Below are 12,500 nucleotides of genomic sequence, written 5' to 3' on the forward strand. Positions count from 1 at the left end.
TTGCATTTGTTTGCACTGAATGTGAATTACCATGTTTCTGCCCAGTTGTCCAGCCTTTACAAATCCTTTGTTAGACTTTTCTATCCTTCCTCCACTGATGAATTTACGTTTGTGTCATCAGCAAAGAGGCTGATCCTCTACTCTCTTCCCTTAGATATGTCTCATGAGAAGCATACTGAAGAGTACTGAACCTTAGACAGACACTAACAGTCTTATAATAGGAGCCTTCCAAATTTGACAGTATCCATCTTACCACAGCTCCCTCCCCCATACCCTACCATTCAATCCCACAATTATCTAGTTCCTCATCTTGAGCCTTAGTGCTGACCTCACCAGTTCTCCTAGAAGTCTCCTGTATGGCACAAAGTCAATAATCTCGGTGACATCCCAGCAGACTACATCTGATGGTTCTCCCTCCATCAAGTTCATATGTAACCCAATCACAAAACTGAATTAGGGTTGACTGATAGCTCCTTCTAAATATCAACATATTGGTTGCTGTCCTGGAGATTGCTATCCTCTAGAAATGCTCTTAGCCTTCCCCTCAAGATTATCTCTAAGCCTTTTATGGCCACTGTCATTAACCTAACAGGTTTGTAATTCATTAGATTTTTTTCAAGGTTCCCCTGCCTTGTATAGGGCTGCCATAACTTAGTGTGTTCCAGCACTCTGGCATACCTGCACTAGTCATTGTTCTGTTAAAGCTATCTCTCAGGGGGTCTTTCAACATATTATCCAGATTTCAGAGATCTTTGAGAGGTAGTCCATCTGCTCCTTGTGCTTTATCTTCCTTAACGGCACTGAGCAACCTGTTCCCTCCGAACTTTCTCCCTCTCAGTCCAGGATTCTGTCCACCATTTCCCCCATTCTGCTATACTTTCCTATCAGCTTGGCATCCTCCCACAACCTTCCTCTGTGAAGAGTGAAGCAACGTATTCATTCAGTACCTCTGTTTTCTCCTATTTTTCTGTGATCTCCCTCCTATCTTTGCTCAATCTGGTCACTTTGCTCTCTCTTACTAACAGAATCACAATGTCTGGAAACCAAAGAATATTTATAACTGTGCAAATGCTGTGCCTCATCCAAGAACTAATTCAACTTTTGAGTTAAATGTGCCAACTCAGCAAGCGTTTCATAGGTAGACAAATTAAGATTAGCACCTTTGCTATCTTTCATGGTTCAGTCTAACAAGAACATTTAAATGAACTCCAAACAGAATTCCAAATGAATGAAGATACCTCTGCCTCTCCCTTTCTTTGTACTTCTGCTAATGACATTTCAACTCTGTGGCTTTTTTGTTAGCTTCCTTCTTTGCATATTTTTATGTCCTATCTGTAACTCTGATTATTAGCTTCACATTGCTATGTAGCCACACAGGCTCTCCTGATGTGCTGTTTTTACTCTTCCTTGCCCTTTGTCAACAGCCCTGAGTTCTCCATCCCTGACACTTCTATAACTTGTTTACAGCATTGATTTTCACCCAGTCTTTTGAATCATCCATCGTCACATCTCCCGGCACAGCATATGCCTCTCTTCTAACATCTCACATCATCTCATTGTCTTTCTATTCCTACCCTTCTCTTCTACTGTAAACCACACAACTTCATGGGCATTGTTGGCTAATGAAGCCTTAAAATAGACACCAATGACATCCCATGCACTCAGCAGAATCACTTCCAGACTTCTGGTACATTCTGAAACAGCTGGCTGAACCCATCAGGGACTAAGAGCTCTCAGATCTTGCTCCCTCAGTATGCTGTATCTTGAAATCTGCCAGTTTGTTCTGACAGGTTAAGATCTCCTGTGAGCACTACCATCTTCCTCCAAACTGTCTCTCACTCATCCTTTTAAGTTGCTGTGGCAAGGGGATGACACTGTATCAGCCAACCAGCTCTTCCTTTTCCTCAATTATAACTGCCAGAGCTCTTACCTAGTTTCTGATCCTATACTTAGGCACCTACAAGTCCCATCTCGCTTGTCATTAGTCAGTGTTTCTATGACATCAGCAATGCTCACCTACCCACTTCTTCTGCATCACTGCCTGATGCTCAACTTCCTATTCTTCCACATACAAAACACAGTGAAGTCCAGATCAAAGAACATCCAAGTCCAGCTACAACTTCACTGCATTGTAGAGTAAAAGTACCCAGCATGCTCCACGTCACCATTTTTTTTCTCATGCGATGTTTTGCACCTCTTTCCTTCTGCATTCAGTCCTAGATATGTACCCCATTTACTTCTGCCACCCTTCCTCCCTTTCCCTGCCTTCTTAGTTTAAAGCTACACTGAGGTGTACATTTCCATTCTACCACTAAGCACTGCTGTACTCTCTGTGCAAAGATGGAATCTGCCTACTGCATAGAACTGGTCATTCTAGGTCCCCACACATCCTTTTTCCTGTCTGAGGCCTGTCTTATGTGTCTGCTGCCACAGTCAGTCATTATATTCACTGATTCACTCCTTAGTCTGTGTGCTGTCTGGTCACATGGCATTTTACTGCTAAGAATTTTATTGTCAACCTGCAACCTTTACCATGCTTGTTGCCACCTCAGCTGTCTTCTCTGTCAGATTACCAGTGCCTAGACACAGCCTCACATGTGTCCACCCCTCCCCTTTTGTGAATACCTTGGTCATAGTCTCCTACATGTTAATGAGCCTGAATCCGGAAACTGGTTTCAACAAAATCAGGCTTATCCTTTCTTGCTTGCCTGAACTTGTAATTCCCTTTGTCACTAAAATTCTTTTCTCTTTCCCACACCCAATCTCCTTTCCTTTGCAACCTGACTTTGCCACTAACCCTCCTATCTGTACCCTATCGAGCTCCACCTCCACCATTCTCAATCTTCATCACTGTCTGTATTGGTTGCTTCCCCTTACTTAGTAAAGATAAGCTCCTCCTCATCCCTACTGTGCTCTTCTTACAATACCTGACCAATGGTGTGCTCTTTAGCTCTCTGTCTCTCACATCTGGTGTTGGTTCCTGCTTGACCTTCTGTGTTTACATTTCCCCCCTATCACTACTCTCTCCTTCCACCCTAGTTTCTGCTTCTCCTCCATTTCATGGTTGCATCTCTAACTTTCTCTGTTCATGTTATACTGTGCTGTCCTGCTTACCTATATGTCATAGACATCATCTGCCTTTGTTCTTTTATTCTATACCTTTCTCCCCTAACTTTTCCTACTTCATCACATCTGCAGGCTAATTGCAACTGTATCCTCTCCCATCCCAACCTGTTTTCCTATGCAAATGACCTGCTATGTAGTACACTGAATGGCCACCTAATACAGTGATGTTAACCTTGTTACAAAACCATGTGAAAGTGGTTCAGAAAACTAGGTCTCAGCTTGATATTGGAAAAAAAATGAATCAATGGTCTTCAACAAATTGAAAAGACCAAGTAACACTCCTAGCAAGTGGGCAATTACTGTCCCAATAAGTGGAATCATGTAAGCAATTAAACATTCCAAATACTGAAGCCTGTGGCTGGCCCATTATTTATCCTCCTCCAAAGATATTGACTAGATGATCATTTACCACATTCTCATCTGAAAAGACATCAGAATGTCTCTTTTCTTTTTACCAGGGTTGACATTACCCATCTTAGAGTAGGCCCCGCCTGCATTTGCAGTCAGGTATTCCACCAAGTGCCAAAAATGCAGATCTATAATGAATTCTCAAAAGGCATAACAGCACTGTGTTACAGTGAACAGAGCCAGCCCACTCCCTGTTAATCACATAGCAATACTGCTAGAGGCACTGTACTTCACCAGCTCCTGAATTTACATCAATGGTACTTATTAGTCTCATGCTTGCAGAGCAGGTCATTTTCAAGGATACTTCCTCAAATGCTGCACCAGAACCTTTCTAGTCTTCACAGCCAAAAATCTGGAAATTTCTCCTGGTTAGAAGCTCACTCACCTCTCCATTACTCAACGCTGATTTAAGGGCACAATATACAATGGCTGCTTCTTCTAGCTGCATTCATCCTATCCATCATTAATAGTTTCCCCTCTGTAAAAAAATAAATAAATAATATATATATATATATATATATATATATATATATATATATATATATATCTCCAACTAGTAAGTTTGTTAGCCTCTGCTTAAGTACATAGAATCACTAGCAGTGCAGTGGCAATACTTTTGTCACATTCACAAGAGTAGAATGTTGTATTATCTGTTTTTCTTTACTTTCTGATAATCATATTTGCTATTGATTCTAGAGACAGTGCACATATCCTTCACCTTGTACTATTCTTTTTGTGCATACTGCATAACAGCTTCTAACTAAAAAGGGGGCAGCAGATCTAAACTGCTTTCCACAATTAATGCAAAGAAAATCCCCAGTTCTTTGGTGTAAGGGAATGAAGACCTGAATGTAACCCAGACAACCAAAGCTTCAGCATCAGCTTGAGAGCTTGAGCACTTTAAAATAGCCAGGCAGATAGTGTGTGTGTGTGTGTGTGTGTGTGTGTGTGTGTGTGTGTGTGTGTGTGTGTGTGTGTGTGTGTGTGTGTGTGTGTGTGTGTGTGTGTGTGTGTGTGTGTGTGTGTGTGTGTGTGTGTGTGTGTGTGGAGGGGAGGGTGCATGGAGGGCTGCTGTTGTCTTACTTATCTTGGGGAGAGGAAGGTACCGCTGACCCCACCATTTGGATGGCACCTAGGAAGAGAGCTGGGTTATGCTTTGTTTGAGGTCTGATAAGCTGTCCATTTGGAAGTCTCTAGCACACCTTATAAAGAAGCATTTATAAAGTAAAATGATGAAGTTTTTGCTGTCCTACTGGAATGTACTTCAACAGTATTCTTAAAAAAGATTGTTGTACTAAACAGGAAAAATCAATATACTGGGCAAACCACACTCACAAGGTTTTTCTAGTAATATGCTGGCTTTCTTTCCTTTTTTACAAAAACATATTATGTGTTTTTCTCAAAAGGTGAGATCTTGTATTATAATATTTCAGCTGTTTATGCAAATCCAGTGTGCATGTAACAGATGTTTACTTTCATTTTGATAGTCTGGATAGAAAACTGGAAGCTGAAGAAGTGGCTATGAGAAATCACTGAGACTCCATTGGGCATGAAAGATGGTTTAGTCTTCAGAGATATCATTTTTTATGAAAGCCAGGCTAGGGCATCTTACACATCAAGGCTTATAAATAATCTTCATGCCTAAGGGTACAGCAGCTACAACAAATGCAGCTGGTTGAAGTGAAAGTAACTTTTTTAAAAACGAAGTTCATATCTCAGGGATGCATGGAATCTCTTCTTGCAGGCCTTCACACAGAGGACAGCTTTTAAGAATGTTTCAACAGATGGACTACCGACTTTTGTAAAGGCTATTACACATGCAGAAATTGCAGAGGCATGCACTTTGGGAGCAAAAATATGCTAAAATAATTTTACATAAATGGTTTACATAATCCATGTTATCAGGAATTGGACAACTCATTCAGATTAGTCCACCTATGGTAGTCTAAGACTAGGCTTGCCACCCCTCCGTTTTTTTCCAGACTATCAGGAAATCAAACTGATTCTCCGGTAGTCCGAAAAACACTGTACAAACTCCGGTATTCTGTTTCAAAAAGGAAACAGACTATCAGAGTTTGTAAATCGGCTGATTTACTATACTTTTTTTACAGAAAAGCATAGTAAATCAGCCAAAAGCAGGCAGTGGGAATGAAAAAAGAGGGTGTTCCCATTGAGTGATGCTGTTGCGACATCACAAAATAGGAGGTATATTGGCAGGAGATGGGGTTATGGTTGGCGGGGTTACTGGTGACGCGAGGGGCGTGGCTTTGCTCCGGTTTTAGCCATGAAGGAAGGTGGCAACCCTATCTAAGACTCTTACCTTTTCTGTTTCATTGTGCTAGATCTTCTGGCTTCTTTTAGAATGTTTAGGACTTTATTAGCTCAAGAATAACTATTAGCAATCACAGTTCTTCCACTTAAGCTGTAAGCGTCATTTTCTAGAAGATTTGATGCAATACCTTGCCTTGCCTCTAAGTTAGCAAGCACATTTGTAGATGCAAGGGCCTTCATGTTTTGTCAAAAAAGTGGACTATGTCCATCCTCCCCAAGACAAATTTGCTATCAGGGTGGATTTGTTCTGTTTTACCTTGAGCAGTACTGCCTGGATGTGAAGGAATGTTGGAAAGGCATAAAGTTTTAGTCACTGAGAATTAGAAGGCATCTATTCTCCAAGAATGAGTAGGCATCTGTTCTCCAAACTGTATCTCAAAGAACTAGGGAGAAAACAATTTTGCACATTGTCTTGGAAATTCTTTAGATCCAGTTTCCATTCATAAGCCAGTTAGCTCCCTGATAAGAGACTGTGTCCATTGGTTCTGTAGTCCTGGGAGATGTACCACAGAGGTGAAAATTGCACTAAATGGCATATTCCCAGACATAAAAAGTGTCTTAGCAGGAAAGAAAATATCTGTTTTCTCCTTGCTTGATGATGTACCACATAACACCACTGTTGTCTGTACTGATCTCAAGGTGAACTAGAAGGAACAAGTCCTTAAAGGATTATCTAGGCCATGCACACTGCTTTCATTTTCTTCAGATGTGTACAGAGAAGTTTCTGAGACCAGATGCTCTTGTACCAAGGTATTACTGAAGTGGACTCCTCAGCCAAATCTGAAGAGCATGCAGCAGCTGTTGTGGTACAAAACAAGCACAGAGCACAGCTTTAGCAAGCTAACAGGAAGGAAGTTCCATTTTTACAGATTAAGAAATACTCATCACTATAAAATCTGATGCCTGGTTCCAAAGAGGTCTGATGATATAATGTGGCATTCTCATGTGGAGTCTTATATAAGGAGTGAGGAGGATACAAGATGAGATGGATCACTAGGCTATCAGCCACTGTCTTGCTGTAACTGTCTGGAAAAAACATGTCATGACTCTAGCCAGACATAGCTCAGAATCCTTTGTCATCAATGCAGCCATGTGAGACCCCTACAATGCCAAATGGGAAGCCACCTCTCACCTACATACCCTTGTGGATCACTGAATGTTACCTACCCGAGCTGTATACATACACAGGTCCACACTTACTATCGCTCACCTTGGTGGCCACTGGGGTACCCTAGTGTCCAGAAAATATCTGTGGCTTCCACTGTCTTCCTAGCCCTGTCCACCCATGTCCTGTTGTGCACTATCAATACACAATACTGTTTGCCTTTACTAGCCCACTGTATTCAGACATAACTGACATAAGACTATGGTCTCCTCTGTATGTCTTCCAGATGAGGCAGAACATAGCCAGCAAGGCTACTACAGAAAAAAAACTAATGTAAAGGTTCAAATACAGAAGGCACTAAAGAAAAGACACGTCTGATGTTTTATACCTGAGCTTACATTATCTTTATACCTGAAAAACATTATATGAGAAATGTGATAGAACTGATATTTTGCAGTCTTAAGAGTTCTATACAATATGCAAATCAGCACTAAAGTCTTACCTCAAAGTAGCTTTGTACAGCATTTATAAAAGCCTCATCTGCTACGATCTGTGTTTCCCCATTAAGAAAAGCCTGGAACCGATCTTTGATGGTCTGAAGTTGCTGCTTACTTATCTGTAAAAAGAAAGCAAAGAATCAGATTGCTGAAACTTAAATCTTGCAAGATATGACTTTGGATTATGCTAATTCTGAACAGTGTGATCAGATGCCATTACTAACAAGGTATTTACTCACAAATAGTGCACAATATATTAACTAATATAAACACCATGCAACTATAAATTAAAATAAATGGCCCTATGTAACAACACTTGATGCTATAACATTTAAAATAAATTAATAAAGCAGTAGCAAATGAATCAGTGATACCAATTAATGAAATTAAATAATGGTTAAACAATTTCAACAATTTCCTGACTGTGGATTCAGTTCTAATTTTATACTTTTTATTCATAAAGCTGAAATAAGTTGCTTGCTAAGTACAGCTGATATTAATTATCTACTGAATGTAAAGTACTATAGAAGAGAGAATCACAACATTCTGAAGCCAAAACAAAAGCATTAAGGTTCATAGGTTCATAGGTGTGTACTAGGCTAATGGGACTGGAGCCTTTACAAGCCTAGCCCATAGGATTATACTGGCATCATGCCACTGACCTTAGTTCCCAGTGCATCTGTCAAGTAGAGCCACTGGAGTGATCCCCGGGGTGAATTTTCTATTTCTCATCCACTCATCTAGATTTCTCTTGAAGAGGGCCAGTGAGGTGCTCCACTTGACATGTGTGGGGAAGTCTTATATTCCATCACATGGGCAGACTGTGGGTTATAAACCTGTCCCTCCAGCTTGTTCTGTTATTTGTGGTAATGAGGTTGAGATCTCTGGAGCGTGTAGTATGGAGGGATTGGGATTTCTTTAGATGTAGCATTTCTAACAGAGCTGGGTCAGACATGGCTTTGTAAGTCAAGTAGAGATCGCCTCTAAGTAGGTTATATGAGACAGAGAATAGTTGGAGTTTTTTGAGTCTTTCTATATAGGACAAGTGTTTAAGGCCTAAGATCCTCTTTGTGAGGTATTTTTGTGGCTTCTCCAGTTGTTGTAGGTGTCTAGTGAAGTACATGCCAAATGGGGCATTGTAATCAATGAGTGGCCTAATGAGGGAAGAGTAGAGGGAGACAATGACCTCTTTCTTCCTGGATGCAAAACCCTTAGTAATGAGATGTGCCACATAGAAGGACTTTCTGACCACAGTAGCAATGTGGTGGTCAAAAGAGAGGTGGCTGTCAACCTGTGTTCCCAGATCTCTTATGACACTGTCTGTGTTCAGTGGACTACCCTCGATGTGGTAATTCATGGGAACCGGGTTTTTCCCAAAGGGAATGATGACACATTTTTTTGGCATTGAGCTTAAGGCCATGGTTCTGACACCAGTCATTCATCTCAGTGAAGCCTTTCTGTAGGATGTCAACATCACTTGTGGAGTTAATTATGGCTCCCAACTTGCAATTATCTGCAAACTTTTGTCAGCCAGAGTCCCATCGTGTTGGCCTGGACTTCAGAGAAGTAGATACCAAACACGAGAGGACCCAGGACCAAACACTGTGGGACTCCACTCATGACTGGTCGACAGTCTGACTTGGAGTCAGCTACTTTCACACTGTGGGTTCTATCTATGAGCCAATTTGCAACCCACCTAGTGATATAGGGGTTGATGCTTAGCTTAGTGAGTTTTTCTATGATTCCTGAGTGGGGAATTGTATCAAAGGCCTTGGCCAGATCAAGGTAGGCTGTATGAGCCACCTTGCCTTCATCAACAGCTTGGGTGACTGACTCAAAGAAGTCAACTGGGTTGAGCAGGCATGATCTACCCTTCACAAAATCAAACTGTGTTGGATCCAAAGTTTGGAGGTTCCCCTATATCTTTGTTTATTAGGGCCATGATGATGGGTTCCATGGCTTTGCATATCAGACTTGTCAGGCTAATGAGGTGATAGTTCCCAGGATCTGTAATCACTCCTCCTTTGTGGAGAGGGATGACTGTAGCAGTGCGCCATCTAGTAGGGACAAAGCCTGAGGTGAGGCTGTGATTGAATAGGGCACACAGGTGAGGTGCCAGTTCACTCTGTAGTTCATGTAGAACACTGCCAGGGATATTGTCAGGCCCCATAGAAGCTGTATTCTTTACCTTGGACAGTGCTGTTTTAACCTGTGCAGCAGTAATACTGGGTGCCTGGCAATCTACTGATATTGTGATCAGTCCTTTGATAGGGGAGAGAGGGGTAAAGTTGGCACTGAATCTGTCAGCCAGTATACTGGCAATATCTGTTGGCTCTGTATAGGAGGTGCCATTGTGCAAGAGCTCTGAGAAAATCTGGGTATTGCCATGGAGATTCTTTACATAACTATAGAAGGACTTGTGGTTGTCTTTACTATCTGCTGCAATTCTGTTTTCATAGCTAGCTTTAGAGGATTTGATGAGGAATCTCAACTTTTTGTTGAGGCTGATAAGGGTGTTTTTCCAGTCTTGGGACTTCACCTTATTTCTCATCAGTTTCCTCCTTCTGTTGTAGTTAATTTATGACAGGGGACCACCAGATTGGCTTCCTTTTTTTGGAGGAGAGTGTCTTGGTTCTATTGGGTATGGCGAGATCTTTGCATTTGTGTACGTGTTCATACAAGGCATTAGTGTGTGATTCAGCAGTCATGTAGCTGTTGTCCAGTTGCATGGGTGCCATGAAGTTAGCCACCTCTGTTTTTAGGAGCCCAGAGTTAGCTTTGGAGAAGTTTTTCATGGTGGTTACCTTTGCGGGGGGTGGGGGGGTTTCCAAGGTGATTAGTTTGTGGTCGGATCTAACCAGGGAGGAGTTGACTATTGGTACAGAGCAACAGTCACCCATGTTAGTAATGACCAGGTCAAAGATGTTGCTACCTCTAGTGGGGATAAGACTGAGCTGGTCCAGGGCATTGGAATTAATGAATTCCAGGAATGTTGGGCAAGTGTATTGGTACACGAGTAGTTTTCCCAGTTAATGGAGGGGTAGTTGAAGTCACCCAGTATGAAAGTATTAGGTTGGACCCTAATATTCTCCAGGGTGCTTAGGAACATGGAATGTGAGTCTTGGGACATGGTTGGGGATTTATAGCAGGCTACATGACCTGAAACGCTGTCTTACCCAATGTTAGCTTCACCTGAAGTATCTCTGATGCATCATGTTGGGCTACCAGTCTGGAGGTGTGCACATCTTTATGAATATGGAAACACCACCACCTTTGGAGCTTCAGTCCAGGTTCTGAGGCCGAAAGGTATGGAATGAGTTATAGCCTGGTAGTGTATGGGTGCTATATGCTGCCTTGAACCAGGTCTCTGTTACAGCACAAATGTCGATGTTCTCCATTTTAAGAAGTATTTTGAGCAATTGCATTTTGAGATTTATACTTATAGCGCTGAGCAGCATGACCCTCAGATTGCATTTGTTTGTAGCTGTTATGGTAGTAATTTGATCTTTGGAACACCATATAAAAAGGTACTATACGGGTGGCAAAAGCCTTGGCCAGTATCCCGGAAGCCCACGGGTGAAAGATGCAGGCCATCTCTGGCAAAGCATCTAGGTCTGTCAACCATGTCATCCCAGGCAGACAGATACTGGATTCCCTTAGAATGACACCAGAAACTTAGCCAATTGTTGAAATCAATCATTTTCTGCTTGTACTGTGGTATCATTCTGGATGATGGTAGGAGGCTGCTCAGGGCTAGGGTCATACCCGTCTGGGCTACATAATCCGAGAGCTCCTCCATGTCTTTTCAGGTAGTTCAGGGAGGTACATCTCAGGTCATTCACACCCACATGTACAATGACAGAGTCATATTTGTACCTGTTGATGAGGGACCTGAGTGCGTGCGTTATGTGGCAGATCCTGGCACCTGACAGGCAGCTGACTGTTACTTTCTCCTTATTCAGCCTAGTGAGTGGGACATCAGTGTACCTCACTATTGAGTCACCTATGACTAGTGTATTGGGCATGCTGTTTTGCCTTAGGGGCTTTGGCTGAGTGGCACACTGTTTAGGAGAGTTAAGTGTCTCATGATTAGTGTTGTGTTGTGGTGGTCAAGTGCATTTCTGCCTTTCAAAATGAAACCTAACCATCATTTCAGGAAGATCTTGCCTTCATTTCCTTTCACTTTGAGGTTAAGTGCATTTCACTGAGGGTAGATTTAAGAGATTGGGTGTCAGTGTTTTGGAATCAGATTTGCTATTTTATTATATTTATTTAAACTACATATTCAGTTCAGGTAAAACTGAATCATGGCAAGTGAATCTGGTATGATGATGATGTAGCTATTTTAAAATACATCCATCCATTCAGCTACAACCCCTTTTTTCCCATTTTTTGCACATGGGGTCAGGGTGTCACTTCACCACAGACAATCATCTAAAGCCAAGGTTTACACCGCCAGGTAGCTAGCCTGCAACAGTACTTCTTCCACACTACATGCACACACACACTCACATCTATGGGCAATTTAGAGTGTCCAGTACACCTACTGCATGTCTTTGGAATGTGAGAGGAAACCAGAGGACCTGGAGGAAGCCCACGTGAACACAGGGAGGACATGCAGACTCTGCACAGAAGGCTGTGAGGCTGCAACACTAACTGCTGTGCCACTGTGTCACTCATAGCTATTTTAAAATGACATAGAAATGACACAGAAGCCTCAATTTCCTTTTAAAACTAAAATACAGCTTCTTCTTAAATGCATTAAGGTGTTGAAATATGTAAGATAGTGCTTATTGTTTTAATTATTGTAGTAACAAAAACAATCGTTAGATTAATTTTAATGTAGTATATATGACTGAGGGTGACCCATGGTGTAACGGCTTGATGTTCTTCAGTGCTTGTTCTAATAGTCTCTATCTTTCTATGTAGAATCTGCATGTCTTTCTGTGTCCAAGTAGGTAGTTGTCGGGGTCTCAGATTTCTTCCCACATCCCAGAGACATGGTAGTAGATGAACTAGTGACAAGCTAAACA

General features: G+C 41.8%; 1 protein-coding gene across 15 annotated transcripts in view; it reads right to left on the reverse strand.

The window, feature by feature from the left end:
* Positions 1–12,500, reverse strand: part of CADPS (calcium dependent secretion activator) — a 2,296,269-nt gene that overhangs the window by 1,895,491 nt on the left and 388,278 nt on the right. For all 15 annotated transcript variants that reach the window (XM_044077436.1, XM_044077434.1, XM_044077437.1 and 12 more), the window contains exon 2: positions 7,473–7,586. In XM_044077436.1, coding sequence (XP_043933371.1) covers positions 7,473–7,586 — 114 coding nt within the window. The remainder of the gene's footprint in view (positions 1–7,472; positions 7,587–12,500) is intronic.

Source organism: Protopterus annectens, chromosome 7.part0 (assembly GCF_019279795.1).
Source record: "Protopterus annectens isolate FY-2018-M chromosome 7.part0, PAN1.0, whole genome shotgun sequence".
Classification (NCBI taxonomy): domain Eukaryota; kingdom Metazoa; phylum Chordata; order Ceratodontiformes; family Protopteridae; genus Protopterus; species Protopterus annectens.